General features: G+C 40.4%; 1 protein-coding gene across 1 annotated transcript in view; it reads right to left on the reverse strand.

The window, feature by feature from the left end:
- The window catches only part of PCCB (propionyl-CoA carboxylase subunit beta), a 108,614-nt gene that overhangs the window by 47,892 nt on the left and 42,654 nt on the right, over positions 1–18,068 (reverse strand). The window contains exons 7-9 of the mRNA XM_047736261.1: positions 13,285–13,393; positions 9,863–9,983; positions 7,790–7,871 (exon numbers count right to left, since the gene is read on the reverse strand). Coding sequence (XP_047592217.1) covers positions 7,790–7,871; positions 9,863–9,983; positions 13,285–13,393 — 312 coding nt within the window. The remainder of the gene's footprint in view (positions 1–7,789; positions 7,872–9,862; positions 9,984–13,284; positions 13,394–18,068) is intronic.

The raw sequence follows: 18,068 nt of genomic DNA on the forward strand, positions 1-18,068 counted from the left end.
ATGCTCTTGAAACTATTCCAAAAAATGGAAATGGAAGGAAAACTTCCAAACTCATTGTATGAGGCCAGCATTACCTCAATCCCAAAACCAGACAAAAGACCCCATCAAAAAGGAGAATTACAGACCAATATCCCTGATGAACACAGATGTGAAAACTTTCACCAAAATACTAGCCAATAGGATCCAATGATATATTAAAAGGATTAGGGGTGCCTGGGTGGCTCAGTGGGTTAAAGCCTCTGCCTTCAGCTCAGGTCATGATCTCAGGGTCCTGGAATCAAGCCCCACATCGGGCTCTCTGCTCCCCAGGGAACCTGCTTCCTCCTCTCTCTCTCTCTCTCTTTCTCTCTCTCTGCCTGCCTCTCTGCCTACTTGTGATCTCTGTCTGTCAAATAAATAAATAAAATCTTAAAAAAAAAAAAAAAGGATTATTCACCACGACCAAGTGGGATTTATTCCTGGGCTGCAAGGTTGGTCCAACATTTGCAAATCAATCAATGTGATACAATACATTGATAAAAGAAAGAACAAGAATCATATGATACTCTCAATAGACACTGAAAAAGCATTTGACAAAGTATAGCATCCTTTCTTGATCAAAACTCTTCACAATGTATGATAAAAACCATCTATGAAAAACCCACACAAATATCATTCTCAATGGGGAGAAACTGAGAGCTTTTCCCCTAAGGTCAGGAACACGGCAGGGCTGTCCACATCACCACTGCTATTCAACGTAGTACTAGACGTCCTAGCCTCAGCAATCAGACAACATAAAGAAATAAAAGGCATCTGAATAGGCAAAGAAGTCAAACTCTCACTCTTTGCAAATGATACAATACTTTATGTGGAAAACCCAAAATACTCCAAAAATGCCAGAACTCATACAGGAATTCAGTAATATGTGAGGATATAAAATCAATGCACAGAAATCAGTTGCATTTCTACACACCAACAAGACAGAAGATAAAGAAATTAAGGAGTTGATCCCATTTACAACTATACCCAAAACTGTAAGATACCTAGGACTAAATCTAACCAAAGAGGCAAAGAATCTGTACTCAGAAAACTACAAAGTACTCATAAAAGAAATGGAGGAAGACACAAAGAAATGCAAAAATGTTCCATGCTCATGGATTGGAAAAATAAATATTGTGAAAATGTCTATGCTACCTAGAACAATCTACACATTTAATGCAATCCCTATCAAAATACCATCAACCTTTTTCAAAGAAATGGGACAAATAATTCTAAAATTTGTGGAACCAGAAAAGACCCTGAATAGCCAGAGAAGTCGTGAAAAAGAAAACCAAAGTTGGCAGCATCACAATTCCAGACTTCAAGCTCTATGGCAAAGCTATAATCATCAAGACAGTATGGTCCTAGCATAAAAACAGATACATAGATCAATGGAACAGAATAGAGAGCCCAGAAATGGACCCTCAACTCTATGGTCAACTTATCTTCAACAAAGCAGGACAGAATGTCCAATAAAGAAAAGACAGTCTCAGGGCACCTGGGTGGCTCAGTGGGTTAAAGCCTCTGCCTTCGGCCTAGGTCATGATCCCAGGGTCCTGGGATTGAGCCCCACATTGGGCTCTCTGCACAGCAGGGAGCCTGCTTCCCTTTCTCTCTCTCTGCCTGCCTCTCTGCCTACTTGTGATCTCTGTCAAATAAATAAATAAAATCTTTAAAAAAAAAAAAAAAGAAAGAAAGAAAAGACAGTCTCCTCAACAAATGGTGTTGGGAAAATTAGATAGTCACATACAGAAGAATGAAACTGGTCCATCCTTACGCTACACACAAAAATAAACTCAAAATGGGTAAAAACCTCAATGTGAGACAGGAATCCATCAAAATCCTTGAGGAAAACACAGGCACCAACCTCTTGATCTCAGCCGCAGCAACTTCTTCCTACAAACATCACTAAAGGCAAGGGAAGCAAGGGCAAAAATGAACTATTGGGATTTCATCAAGATCAAAAGTTTTGGGGCACCTGGGTGGCTCAGTCGTTAAGTGTTTGCCTTCAGCTCAGGTCAGGATCCCAGGGTGCTGGGATCGAGCCCTGCATCAGGCTCCCTGCTCGGCAAAAGCCTGCTTCTCCCTCTCCCACTCCCCCTGCTTGCATTCCCTCTCTCTGTGTGTCTCTCTCTGTCAAATAAATAAAATCTTAAAAAAAAAAAAAAAAAAGTTTTTGCACAGCAAAGAAAACAGTTACCAAAACCAAACGTCAACTGACAGAATGGGAGAAGATATTTGCAAATGACATATCAGATAAAGGGCTAGTATCCAAAATCTATAAAGAACTTATCAAACTCAACACCCAAAGAACAAAAAATCCAATCAAGAAATGGGTAAAAGACAGGAATAGACATTTCTGCAAAGAAGACATCCAAATGGCCAACAGACACATGAAAAGGTGCTCAGTATCACTCAGCATCACTCGATACAAATCAAAACCACAGTGAGATACCACCTCACACCAGTCAGAATGGCTAAAAATAACCAGTCGGGGATAACAAGTGTTGGTGAGGATGCAGAGAAAGGGGAAACCTCCTACACTGTTGGTGGGAATGTAAGTTGGTGCAGCCACTCTGGAAAACAGTATGGAGGTTCCTCAAAAAGTTTAAAATAGAGCTACCCTACAACCCAGCTATTGCACTACTGGGTATTTACACTTAAGATACAAATGTAGTGGGCGCCTGGGTGGTTCAGTGGGTTAAAGCCTCTGCCTTTGGCTCAGGTCATGATCCCAGGGTCCTGGGATCGAGTCCCGCATTGGGCTCTCTGCTCAGCAGGGAGCCTGCTTCCTCCTCTCTCTCTCTCTCTCTCTCTGCCTGCCTCTCTGCCTACTTGTGATCTATCTAATAAATAAATAATTAAAAATCTTTAAAAAAAAAAAAAAGATACAAATGTAGTGATCTGAAGGGACATGTGTATCCGAATGTTTATAGTGGCGATGTCTACCATAGCCAAACTATGAAAAGAGCCTAGATGTCCATTAACAGATAAATGGATAAAGAAGATGTGGTATTATATGTGTGTGTGTGTGTGTGTATATGAGTGTGTGTGTGCACACATATATATACAATGGAATACTACACAGCCATCAAAAACCAGAATCTTGCCATCTACAACCACGTGGATGGAACTAGAGAGTATTATACTAAGCGAAATAAGTCAATCAGAGAAAGACAAGTATCATATGATCTCACTGATACAAGGAATTTGAGAAACAAAACAGGATCATAGGAGAAGGGAGGCAAAAAATGAAACAAGCTGAAACCAGAGAGGGAGACAAACCATAAGGGACTCTTAATCTCAGGAAACAAACTGAGGGCTGCTGGAGGGGAGCAGGGTGAGAGGGATGGGGTGGCTGGGTGATGGACATGGGGGAGGGTATGCACTATGTTGAGAATAAATAAATAAATAAAGCAAAAAATCCTCAGCAGAATATTAGCAATCCAAAACCAACAATACATTAAAAAAGAATCTAACACCACGATCGAGTGGAATTTAATCTCAAGATGCAAAGGTGGTTTAAAATTAGTAAAATAATCAGTGTCATACATCACATCAATAAGAAAAAGGATAAAAACCATATGATCATTTCAATAGATGCAGAAAAAACATGTGACAAAGTACAACATCCATTCATGATAAAAGCCCTCAACAAAGCAGGTTCAGGGGCTCTATGGGTGCCTCAGTTGGTTAAGTATCCAACTCTTGAAATCAGCTCAGGTCATGATCTCAGAAATGTGAGAGTCCCATGTCAGCGTGGATCCTGTTTTAGATTTTTTCTCTCCCTCCCTCTGCCCCTCCCCACTCGCACATGTGTTCTCTCTAAAAGAAAAACAAAACCAGGAAACAAACCAAAACAATAACAAAGTAGGTTCTGAGGGCACATACCTCAACATAATAAAGGCCTTACATGAAAAACCCACAGTGAACATCATACTCAATGGGCAAACACTGAGCTTTTTCCCTAAGGTCAGGCAAATAGGGATGTCCATTCTCACCACTTTTATTCAACATAGTACTGGAAGTGTTAGCTGTAGCAATCAAACAACAAAAAGAAATAAAAGGTACCTAAATTGGTAAGGAAGAAGTAAACTCTCACTATTCACAGATGGCAAGATACTATAAAGAGAAAATCCTAAAGGCTCTATTGAAAAACTACTAGAGTTGATAACTGATTTCAGTAAAGTCACAGGATTCAAAATCCATGAGAGAAATCTGATGCATTTCTATACACTAATAATGAAGCAGCAGAAAGTGAAATTAAGAGAACAATCCCATTTACCACTACACCAAAACCAATGAAAGACCTAGGAATAAACAACCAAAGAGGTAAAAGACCTACTCTGAGAACTATAAACCACTGATTAAAGAAATTCAAGACAACACAAAGAAAGGAAAGACCTTCCACGTTTATGGACTGGAAGAACAAATACTGTTAAAATGTCTGTTAAGGAGGGCATGTGATGTAACGAGCACTGGGTATTCTGTAAGACTGCTGAATCACTGAATTCCACCTCTGAAACTAATAATACACTGTATGTTAATTAATTGAATTTAAATTTAAAAAATTTTAATGTCTATACTGCCCAAAGCAATCTACAGATTTAATGCAATCCCTATCAAAATACCAATAGCATTTTACACAGAGCTAGAACAAATAATCCTAAAATTTGTATGGAACCAAAGAAGACCCCCAAATATCAAAAGCAATCTCAAAACTGGAGAGATCACAATTCCAGACCAAGTTATATTACAAAGTTGTCATAATGCCGCCAGTAGTATGGTACTGGCATAAAAATAAACACATAGATCAATGGAACAGAATAGAAAGCCCAGAAATAAACCCACAATATGGTCAATTAATCTTCAATAAAGGAGGAATAAATATGGAATGGGAAAAAAACAGTCCCTTCAACAAATGGCATTGGGAAAAGTGGACAGCTACATGCAAAGCAATGACTACTTTCTTGGGGCGCCTAGGTGGCTCAGACAATTAAGAATCCAACTCCGAATTTCAGCTTAGGTCTTGATTTCAGGGTCGTGAGTTCAAGCCCCACATTGTGCTCCATGCTGGTTGTGGAACACATGTTAAAATAAATAAATAAATAAAAATAAAAGAATGACTACTTTCTTTCACCATACACAAAAATAAACTCAAAATGGATTAAAGACCTAAATGTGGGGGGGATGGAGCCCCACATTGGGCTCTCTGCTCAGCAGGGAACCTGCTTCCCCCATTCTCTCTGCCTGCCTCTCTCTCTACTTGTGATCTCTGTCTGTCAAATAGATAAATAAAATCTTAAAAAAAAAAAGCTATATTCATGTAGTTAGTATACTATTACACTTTGAAAACTTCAAAAAATTAACAGTAAAAACTGTTACAAATAGACAACTTAATAGGCAATAGGAAAGAAAACTGATAGCAGAATCAGTAACTTAATATACACAAAAAAAAAATGGTTAGAAGGTAGAAAACACTCCCTTTACAGTAAAAAGGTAAGATGCTTAGGAATAAACTTAACAAAAAATATGAAAAACCTACACAAGGAAATCTTTAGAAGAATCCTCAAGAGGAAAAGGTACACATTAACAAGTAAAAATGCAACCTATGTTTTTAGATTGTTTCAGATACATAAGGACATCAATTATCCCAAGTTAGTACATGATTTTAAAAAGATCTCAATATAAACAACAGGATTCCCTATTTCTACCACCACCACCACCACCCACAAAACAAAACAGATTTTAGAGTTCATATGGAAAAGCAAACAAGCAGGGGAAAAAACAGGGTTACAGAAGGGAGGGGGTGGGTAGGATGGGGGAACCACCTGATGGGTATTTAGGAGGGCACATATTGTGATGCGCACAGGGTATTATACACAACTAATAAATCACTAAACATTACAACAAAAGCTTACGATGTACTATATGATGCCTAACTGAAAAAAAAAGAAGAAGAAGAAGAAGAACTATCCCTATCAAATGTAAAAGCATCCATAAACTCTCGATAATGAAGGCATCATGGTAGCAGCCGAGTGTTGAAGAGAATGTGAAGCAACTAGAACCCTTAGATGCTGCGGGTGGGGGGTACCAATTGACATAATCCCTTGGAAAGCCCTTTGGCAATATCTACTAAAGTGAACACATGAGCACCTTATGACATGGTACTTTCACTCCAAGGTATGGATCCAACAGAAATGTGTAATTTACTTACCAAATCACACAACGGAGTGTTCATATCAGAACTGTCTGTAACAGTGCTGAACTAGAAACCACCCAAATGCCCACCAACAGGAAATCAACTATGGTCTGTTCATACAAGAAGCTGAAGAGACCAATGAGAACAATACAGACAAATCTCACAATATTGAGTGAAAGAAGCAAGACACAGAACACCACAGGATTCCATTTATACAGTGGTTAAAAAATTTACAAACAAAAACTAATTTACACAGTCAAAAGTCAGGATGGTGGTTTCTCTCAGACGCTTGTGTGGAAAGTCTTCGCTTTCTCTATGTGATGCACTTTGTTTGGGATCTGTTTGAGATACATTTTTTGGTTACTTAAGCAAAAGTATTTTTTCATAATGGTTACCTCTGTAACTATAACTATTTCATGCTTTATTCCCCTGGATTTAGCAACTAGAGAAGTCATTAGCAGGTCTGTCATTCAAGAGGGAGAAAACCAGAGGCCAGATTCCAGTGAGGAGGAAAGAAAAGAAAAGAGAGCTTTAAATGAAAAGGGACAGAAGAATTTGGACAGCAATTAAACTGGGTTAAGAGGGGTTAAGAGGGATTTGGGCTAAGAGAGCTTTTGTTTTTCTTTTTTAGCAGCCAAAAAAAATCTATACACACTTATATGTATTTATGGCTAGGGGGAGGAGTTAAAAGGAGAAGAAATTAAGAGATTTTGTCTAGTCAAAGCAAGACATCAGATGGGGAAGGATGGAGTCTGAAGCCCAGGTAGAAGCATCTCATTCTGAGTCTGGGGAGACATGGAAGGACAGTGAGAGGGAGAAATGGTCACTTACAGGGAGTAAGAACTTTATACTCTCAAGTTTCTCCACAAAGGAAATGCCCAAGTCATCTCACCAGAGTGGGAAGCAGAGAAGAAAGGGGTTAGATCCAGCCTTAGGAAGTAAAGAAGATGAAAACAGGTGCTGAGGGGAGGTCAGACAGGCACATTGAGGGCCCAGCCTAACTAGAGTAGGGCTCTGGGGCTTTCCTCCAGCACCCACAGGTCCCACAGGCAGCTGGGGCTCTACAGAGCAAAAGGAGAATTAGGGGACCTGATGACAGAGACCCTATTTTACCTTCTTTGGACTAAAAACCTTTTTTGGACCTAAAACTACCCATGTCACGTGTACTTTTGCTCTCCATCTCTATAGAGAAACAAATGCCCACTGAGCGCAAGGTTCCAAACAAAGGTACCTAACAAAAAGTCTCCCTGGCCTCAACTCCAGACTTTGGGGACACAGACCCTTCTCTATGCACCTCCCAGTGCTGTCTAACGACCCCTGAAATCAACTGGCCCAGTTGGCTCCTCTTCCCTCCAGCCCTCAAGTCCAGGAAAGCCAGTACGATGGCTACCACCACTAGCTCTTCCTAGAGCACATTACTGAGTGGCCCCTGTCCTGTGCCCACCCACACTCTGCCCGGTTGTCCAGTGTCAAAGCCTGTGGGTTTTGTACTTCCTCCCTATACCAAAGCACAGGGACCACGGATGTAGCTGAGCTAGCACAGACAAGACCAGCAAATGTGGCACTTACAGAATGTATGATGTCCACCATGTTGTAGGCTTTGGTCGATTCCAGAGGGACAACTGTGTCAAGCTCAGGAACCATACGGTCACTTTGGATAAAAAAAGAAGCAAATACAATCAGCACAGGAAGGGCCAGTGGCTGGAGGATAGGAGAGACTCCACAGGGTGAGGGTGGGGGGATGAGTGGATTCTGTCCCTGCTGGGCTTGCAAAGTATCCTGAAAGATGCATTCCTTTCTTACCACCATGTCAAACTGAGCCTGAGTTTGATAGTAACCCAAAAGATTTTTGTTTTGATTTATAGGGGGAAAAAAAAGCTTATTCTCCTGAATGTGGTTCCATCAATTATCCTCTCAGTACCTCCCACAGTATGGGGGGCACTATAGGACACTGCAGTCAAGACCACACTGTTCTGGCAAGTCCTGCTCTCACTTCCTGGGACGTTAAATATAAAAGAGTAAGGACTTGGAAATGCAAAGCTAAGAGTTCTGCTGTTGAACATTGTGGATTCACATTCCGTTAGAAAATAAACCTGCTGGAGCTTCTGTAAAAAAAGAAAATGGCAGGCCCTCTCATGGGTAGAATCACTGAGGACTAACCAGTCACTTAGGCTCAGAGCTGTTTCCTCACACATGTATGTGGCTGATCAGGGAGCCCGCCAGGGTCCACTCCCCCGCACAGGAGGACTCTGCAGCAACATGCCCCTCTCCCGCATGCTCTCATCCCCTCCTGGCCCATGTGGGCAGGCAGGGGTTGTGCTGGCCCTGAAGTGTACACACCTCGCCTGAGGACTGGTAAAGCCACATGCCCCATCAAGCCCAACTTCCCAGAGAACACTACACTAGGGAACCAGGCATAGCTCTACTGGATCAAGTATTCCCTTACTTTTCATTTGCTATTTATACATATAGTTACTCTGGGATCAAACTGGAAGGAGATATGGCTGGGCCTAATCAGGATATTCAGTCATTCCTAGGCCCCTGGGCCCTAATACATTCAAATGATGTCCTAAACTTTTCAAGAACCCCAAATAGGGGGCGCCTGGGTGGCTCAGTGGGTTAAAGCCTCTGCCTTCGGCTCAGGTCATGATCTTGGGGTCCTGGGATCGAGCCCCACATCGGGCTCTTGGAGCCTGCTTTCTCCTCTCTCTCTGCCTGCCTCTCTGCCTACTTGTGATCTATGTCTGTCAAATAAATAAATAAATAAATAAATAAAATCTTAAAAAAAAAAAAAAAAGAACCCCAAATAGTATAGCTTCTCAGAAAAGGAGGCCGTGCCCATCACTCTGGGCCTGTGACCACCCTCCCTTTCATAACTACACATAATACACCACTGGTTAGGTCCTCTGAGGAGTGGGGATGAGGCAGGTGGGATCCCAGGTCCATCCCACAGAGCACTGTCCAAAAATGGCTTCTTCCTGTGAGACAGAATTCTAAATCTCTTCTGTAAAACAAAGTCCAGGCCAAATGAGTTTGAAATAGTTTGAGTCTGAAGTTTGCACCTCAGAGTGGAAACAAAATGGAGATGAAAGCAGCCAGAGATCTGGAGCAATAGTTCCCCAGCTGAACCCCTGGCTTTCAAAGCAGTGTGCCTGTATTAGGCAGCAGCCCCAATACCAAGAAGGAGAGAAAGTCTTCATTGGATGGCCAGCAATTCACCCTCCCCTGGACTGCCAGAGGCAGGTGTGTGTGGCCACGTTTCTTAAAGGGCATGCTGTCTGCCCCGTTTCATGTTACGCGTCAAAATAAGCAATACTTCCCATTTCCAATTCTGGACAAACTGAGACTCAAAGAAGTCATTTGGGGGTGGGGCATTTTTTACTCCCAAGCTATTTATCAGCTATTACAAGGAGAAAAAAAGGTGAATACAAAGCAAATCTTTCTTTGCTCCTGTATTCAGACATGCCGCCACCATGCCAACACCTGGGTGCCTTGGGGCTCCATGCCACAGTCTACTCCAAGCTGCCCAAGAGGGCAGCCACTGGCTCTTCCTGCACCCTGTAGATCCTACTAGGGCAGAGGAACCAGAAAAGGGCTAGCCAAGCTGCAAAATGCAAGTCGGTGCTATCGCTGGCAACTCACCTGGGATCATGGCATTCGCAGATGGGAGCCGGGTCCTGATTGCTGAGGGGCAGGTAGTTGAAGAACTCCCGGAGATTACACAAGGCATCAATATCATTTTCAAAAGCTCTGTGGGCAACGCCTGAGAAAACAGAGAGGCTTTAATGGGCCTGGCCACCTGCCAGCCCAAAGATGCTATTTCATGTCCACCTGTCCCTTCAAGGGCATGTCTGCAGAAGACTGTGCTAACAGCTCTGTGAGGATGGGACACCACACACCTTCAGGCTGACCTGCAGCTTGTGTAGCCTGTCCCCTCTGCTCTGCACCCATACCTTGGCAGGGTCACACCTTTCTTTATTCCCTAGCCCTCATGTGTCATCCCCATCCCGTGCAGGCGTTTTCTTCACACCCTCCCCTACAACACCTGTCTGTCCATTTCCCTATTTTCTGAATGACAGCTCCCCTAGAATATCAGTTCTAACAGGGGAGAGCCCAGGCCCATCTACAGTCCCACATCCAGAATTACACCTAGTTATAGATCACTTAGCTTTCAATAAAGCTGGGGGGAAAAAAAGAAAAGAATAATGGCTGGCACATAATTTCATGGTATTCAGGAATGGTGGAGGTGAAGGAGGGGAACCTCCTGGCTCTAGTGAGGAACGAAGCCATCATTCCTCAAGAACACTCTGGGGGCGCCTGGGTGGCTCAGTGGTTTAAGCCTCTGCCTTTGGCTCAGGTCATGATCTCAGGGAACTGGGGTCTAGCCCCGCATTGGGCTCTATGTTCAGCGGGGAGCCTTCTTCCCCCACCTCCTCTGCCTGCCTCTCTGCCTGCTTGTCATCTCTGTCAAATAAATAAATAAAAATCTTAAAAAGAAAAAAAAGAAAAAAAAAAACTCTGAAATCACAGAACTGCCAAACACCACCACAGACGTGATGGAGAAAATAGGACCAGAAACTCTCTCCCAGATACCCTTTCCACTTTTCCCCTACCACCTCTTTTCCACTCAGTAGCCAAACTGAGCTTTTTAAGCCAGATTTATATCACATCTCCAACTACCCTCCTTGCTGTTCACTGAACATGCCAGCCACCCTCCCTCCTCATGGCCTTTGTATTGGCTACTCCCTTTGCCTTCAATGTTTCTCCCTTAGATGTTCATGCCATTAACCCCAGATCTGCTCACCTGCTACCCTCACAGAGAGGCCTGCTCTTATCCTATTTCAAACCACAACAATCCCTGTTCTACCTTTTCAATAACACGGTTTACCTTCTAATATACTACACAATGTCCTTATTTATCAGGTCGTTTATCGTCTATCTCCTGTGCTGGAATATAAGCCACATGGAGGCATGGGTCTTTTCCTTTCACAAAGCTATTCCCAACACATAGAATAATGCTTGACACGCAGGCACGCAATGAACATCTGCTGAATAAATTGTTTCATGCTCAACACAGAATTCTTTTATTCAAGAAATACTTATAAATTGGTGCAGCCACTTTGAAGGAGAGCATGGCAGTTCCTCAAAAAATGAGAGTTACCAATTGACCCAGAAATTCTACTCCTAGGTATATACCCAAAGGAAACAAAAGCCTGTCACACAAAACTTGTACATGAATGTTTACAGCAGCATATTCATGACAGCCAAAAAGCAGAAACAATCTGTGTGTTCAACCGCTCAATGAATACATAAAGTGGTATAGTCATACATGGAAATACTATCCATGCTGCAACATGGATTAACCTTAAAAATGGCATGCTAAGGACAAGAAACCACTCACAAAAGACCATATCTTGCAGGACTCCATTTACTTCCATTCCACATATATTCTAGACAAATCCACAGAAACAGAAAGTAGATCAGTGACTGCCTAGAGGTAGACTGTTTAGAGGAAACGGGGAGCAAATGCTAATGGATGCAAGGCTTTCTGAGGATGAGGAAAAGGCTCTAAAATTGTGGTGATAACTGAAAAACAATGAATACATAAAATCACTGACTTGTATACTTTGAGTATGTCACATGTATATTATGCAAATTATATCTCAATAAAGCTGGTTTTAAAAACAAGGGAAAGTATGTATAGAGTATCATTTAGGTCTTACTCTGGAGATACAGCTAAATACATCAGCTGTCACCAATATTCAACTTTACTTTAGATCCCAGTAAAAAGAAAAACTGCTACCAAACCCTGAGATAAAGGTGTGAGGACCAGCTGTGGGGGAGTCAGCAATGAGAAGAGTTCTCATTCTAGCTGTATGCTGGAGACGGAGCTGAGCAGAGCTGAGGGCAAGGAATGAGTCAAAGCTCATGCCAACCTGAGGTGGAAAAGGAACAAGTTTTGTGGGTGGGATCAAGAGCTCGGAATTTAAAAAAAAAAAAAAAAAAAAATTTCAGGGCACCTGGGTGGCTCAGTCAGTTAAGCATCAACTCTTGATTTTGGCTCAGGCTGTGACCTCAGGGTCTTAAGATCAAGCTCCATGTCAGGCTCCACTCTGTACATGGAGTCTGCTTAAGATTCCTCCTTTCCTCTCCCTCTGCCCCTCCCACCATCTCTTTAAAAAAAAAAAAAATACACACACACACACATATATTTCATCAAATGGAAGACTTCACACATGTAATAGAGGTGTGACTTACTAAGAAAGAAATGCCAACAACTAAGTGACGACCCAATGTCTTAACCATAGTACAATGAAGTGTGCAAACTGGTCACACCAGCTTCTCATTGCTTTGAAATCTTTCCAAGAGGCAATTTCTCCTGCCTTTAGTTACACCGCTTATTTTGTTGCAGACAATCCTTTCATAACCTGATGTCTTTTTCCAAAAATATATGGAATTCCCATCACTCCTCCAACAACAAAGTCTTCATTAATGTCAGATTCATGCCCTACTACTAATTCTATGCCACTCTGTATAACAATAACCTTTGTTTCAGTCCGAAGTACAGAATAATCTTAGTACATTTTGAACTCTGCATGTGTGGCATATAACCTCGAAAAGATGAAGAGCTATGACCAAGTTTATGAAAATGTGGGCCATGACCATCACATTATGATCATACCTGGTCAATGGCAATTGGTGATACTGCCATCTAAGACATACCTCAACTTCGGATTCAAAGACAGTCATAAGACAGCATTTTTAAAGGTTCAACAGAGTGTGTGTATTTTTATATATATAGTGTGTTATACCTCTTGCAGCCACCCTTTCGGTTAGTTCTAAAATTTTAAAGACTATCAAAGCTTTAGTAGTAGCCTGCTTTTGTTTAACAAATCTGAGCTACTAAATCTATCTTTATTATTATATCTGTAAAATACACCATACCACACTTCTCTCGAAATTGGCCAGTTAAATGACATTTATAAAAGATTTTCGCTATTCTCTTTGACAGTGTTCACTTCTCAGTGTTTAAAAACAGTAAGGTGAGCCTCGAGGACTCTAACCTGACATGGTGGTATGGGTCCTGGCACCACCAAGGTCCTCCTGAGTAACATCCTCATTGGTGACAGACTTCACAACATCCGGGCCAGTGATGAACAGGTAGGAGGTGTCCTGAAATCAGAATTCCAGAAGGATCAATCTCAGAGCACCTTAGAGTTGATATAGCCAAGACAAATGCAGAGAAGTTAGTGATATGTTGACAGAACCAGCTTGGGATGCTGCTCAAAGATACCTATCCAAACTAAAGCCCCAAGGTTTCCCTGCCTCACTGTCTACTAAGAAAATCTTCACTGTACGGTTCTATCACAGCAAAATTATTTGCAGTATGCCTAACATTGCAGGGTCATTTATCTGTAAACACCTTAACTGGTAGTCTTATCCGAGCTTGCTATGCACCAAGCATTCTTCTAAAGCACTTTATGGGACTGTGTCAGTAAGCCCCAGTACTATAAATGGGGAAACTGAGTCACTGTGACAGTACATATAGTTTACCTAAAATTAACCAGCCACCTTAAGTTAAACCATTTGGAGACCAGGAAAATCAATGATTTTTTAAAGAGTGACAGGCATTTAATTTTCAGTTTTTAACTTAAAGGCATTTTGTAAAACATTAAAAAAGAATAGGTGATATAGTAGAATATAAGTCTATATCCAAGTCCTTAATCTCCAGGCCAACAATTTCCCTCCCCAAAGGCAACCACTGTCAGTTTCTCTCTTTGCAAGACATCCATACATATGTGAACATTAATATATATATCTGTCCTCTTATTTTCTTCCCAGCACAATGTCTTACATACATTGTTCTGAAACTTCTTGAATACCATTCCATATCAGGACAGTAGGATAGTTATAATAATTTAACTGTACCTGCCGATGGTCATTTAGGTTATTTCCAGTATTTTGCTATAACAAGCATTTCTGCAGTCAATATCTTACTATAGTCATCTCTGGCAGCTCACTGTTCATTTTCTTTGTCCATTCTTCTATTGAATACTTATTTTTATGTACTAAGGAAATTAGTTCTTAGACTGATATGGGTGTTTTATCAGTTTGTTTTATGGAACCTTGGCTTGGAACTCTGCTAGAAAGGTCTAGCTAGAAAGGTCATTCTTCCACACAGACACACAGACTCATAAACAAATGTTCATGGGGCGCCTGGGTGGCTCAGTGGGTTAAAGCCTCTGCCTTTGGCTCAGATCATGATCCCATGGTCCTGGGATCGAGCCCCACATCGGGCTCTCTGCTCAGCGGGGAGCCTGCTTCCCTTCCTCTCTCTCTCTCTCTCTGCCTGCCTCTCTGCTTGTGATCTCTGTCAAATAAATAAATAAAATCTTTAAAAAAAAAAACAACTGGGGCGCCTGGGTGGCTCAGTGGGTTAAGCCGCTGCCTTCGGCTCAGGTCATGATCCCAGGTCCTGGGTTCGAGCCCCGCATCGGGCTTTCTGCTCAGCGGGAAGCCTGCTTCCTCCTCTCTCTCTCTGCCTGCCTCTCTGCCTACTTGTGATTTCTCTCTGTCAAATAAATAAATAAAATCTTTAAGAAAAAAAAAAATAATAATAAAAAAAAAATAAAATAAAAAATTTAAAAAAAAACAACAAATGTTCAGAACAGCATTATCTGTAACAGTCAAAAACTGGAAAATAATCCAATATCCATCAACAGGTGAAATCTCAAAATAATTATCCCAAATGAAAGAATCCAGCATCCACCCTTCCCACCACCCACCTAAAAAGAATATACTTTTTGTATGTGTTTTATAGATAGAAAATATCATTCTGAATGATTCTGTTTATATAACATCCTACAAAATGCAAGTCAGTTTATTTTGATAGGAAGCAGATGAATGGTTTGTTACCAGAAGACAGGGCTGAGAGGAAGGGAAAGATGGATTACGATGAAGAAACCTTTGTGGGGGCTGGCTATGTTCATTATCTTGATTGTGGTCGTGGCTTCGCAGTTGTATTCATGTGTCAAAACTCAAACTGCCAACTCTTATATGTGCAGTTATCATAGAATTATATCTCAAAGTTGTTAAAAAATAACAAACAAACTGGAAATTGCAAAGAGCCAAGAATATCCCATACCCACTTGAAGAATAAGGAGGGATAACTCGCTATACCAACTCTCAGTACTTGTCATACAGCCCCTGTCATGAAGACAGTGTGGTGCTGGCACAGGGATAAGCGAACAGACCCCAGAAGAGCTCTGTGAAACATTCTTGATATACAGACACTTGATTCATGACACAGGTGGCATTCCACAGTAGGAAAGGATGTGCTTTTCAATAAAAGCCTCTCAGTCAACTAGGTAACTGTACTGAAAAAAATGAAACTAGCCTCTCTTTCATACTATGTGTGAACTTCAATTCCAACTAGATTTAAACATAAAAGGTAAAATAATAAAGTTTTTAGAAAAATGATCTTCATGATTTTGGGGTAGAAAAACTGTGTCAACTGTGTCAAGAACTAAGACACATTACTCATAAAGTTTACATTTCACATTGGTTCTCCTATCAAAAGGGCATAGAAGCCAGCTTGAAGGGACTCCCACTGGCTAAGTGAGGACAATTTGAACATGAAAACAAATGCTAGAAATGGATTAGAAACACCTAAGTAGAACAGGAAATCCAGGAACCCACAATAATAACAAGTTCATGAACTAAACAAATGCCCAAGGAAGCAGGGCTCTTCCTTAGGGTAGGATGCCAACTGATATGAAGCAAATGGTAGAGTTGGTAAATGCCAATTTTGTAGAAATTGCTTTAGACAAATATCCTTGATAGATGCAAAATCAAGGAGAAAAAGTATAATGTTAAGTAGCATCCTTGCATGGTGTCTATCTCCCCATAAGTATTAATCAATTACAAAAGGAAAAACAATAAATACACAGCAGAGAAACCAGACAACACCTCGAACAGTGATCAAATATCATGGATGAGGGGCAAATGGACATCACTTGTCTCTAGATGTGATCATCTGAGCAGGATACATCAGTTACATAGTAGACACAGTGGGATAACTACACTGAATCTAGTCATGAGGAAACATGAGATAAACACAACTGAGGAACAATCTCATAATTTGTTTTGTAGCCTTTGAAAATGTCAGTATCATGACAAAGTCTGAAGAACTGTTGCAGATTAAAGGAAGATTAATAGGATATGGTAAATAAGCGCAGTATATGATTCCCAAATGGATCCTTTAATGGAAGAAAAAAAATACTATAAAGGACATTATTGGGACAACTGACCAAACAGAATCTGAATGGTAAAAGAGATTAAAGTATTATATGGGATAGATTACACACTGAACACACATAAAACAAGTCTTAATAAATTTAAAAAGATGACAAAAACAGCTTGTATGATTTCAATCACATTGGGATGAAACCAGGAACAGAAGGAGAACTGGAAAATTCAAATATGTAGAAATTAAACATCACACTCTTTAAATAAAAAAAAAAAAAACACTCTGACAAAGACAAAAGTCAAGTGAAATTGAAAAATTAACCTGAGACAAATGAAAGTAAAAACACAGCATATAAAAACTTGTCTGATACAATAAAAGCAGAGCTAAGAGGGGAAGTTATAGCTGTAAACACACTAGGAAAAAAGAAAGATCCCAAATCACCTAACTTTATACCTTAAGGGAAAAAAAAAAAAACCCACCTGAACCTAAAGTTACCAGAAAGAAGAAAATAAAGATCAGAGCAGAGCATGAAAAAATAGAAAAGCAAGATATAACACACATGTACACACACACACACCCCTCAATGGAACCAAAAGCTCATTCTTCAAAAAGATTAGCAAAGCTGACGTATCTTTTGCTAGATGGACTAATAGAGAGTCAAAGGACTAAAATAAATGAAAATAGGGACATTACTGCCAACTCTAGAAAAATAAAAAGGATAAGAGTACTACAAACAATTCCACACCAAATTGGATAACCCAGATGAAATGAACAATTCTTAAAATAACAACCTATAAGACTAATCAGTAACACAGGGCTTCACCAGTGAATTTTACCAAACATTTCAAGAAGAATTAAATATCAATTCCTCTCAAACTCTTCCAAAAAAATTAGAGGATGAAACACTTCCTAAGACCCACCATTATCTTAATGCCAAAGCCAGACAACAATAGAAGAAAGCTACAGATCAATATCCCATATAAATATTGATGCAAAAATATTCATATTACTAGCAAAACTAACTCAACATTTTAAAAGAATTACACAGCAAGACCAAATGGAATTTTTACTTGACATTTAAGAATGGCCCACTGCAGAGATATCAATGTAAAAATACTTCAATAAACAAAGGGAAGAAAATTACATGATCATCTCAATTGATGCAGAAAAAAATCTGACAAAATTCAACATCCTAGCATGATAAAAATACTCAGAAAACTAGAAATAGAAAACATAATAAAGGCAATTTATGAAAAACCCACAGCTAGTATCATACTCTGTGGTGAAAGACTGAAAGCTTTTCTTCTAAGTTCAGGTAATAAGGCAAGGATCCTCACTTTCACCACTTCTAATCAACATAGTACTAAGAGTCATAGCCAGAGCAATTAGGCAAGAAAAAAAAAAAAAAGACCTGCAAATCAGAAATGATGATGTAAAAAAAAAAAATCTGTCTGCAGATGACATGATTTTATATATAGAAAACCCTAAAGACTCCACAGGGGCCCCAAAAAAAAATTAATCAAAGTTGCTGCATACAAAAAATTAGCTACATTTCAGACACCCTCTCAGTTGCCTGAATTGCTTAGACTCAAGGAGGGG

This window comes from Lutra lutra, chromosome 1 (assembly GCF_902655055.1).
Source record: "Lutra lutra chromosome 1, mLutLut1.2, whole genome shotgun sequence".
Taxonomy (NCBI): domain Eukaryota; kingdom Metazoa; phylum Chordata; class Mammalia; order Carnivora; family Mustelidae; genus Lutra; species Lutra lutra.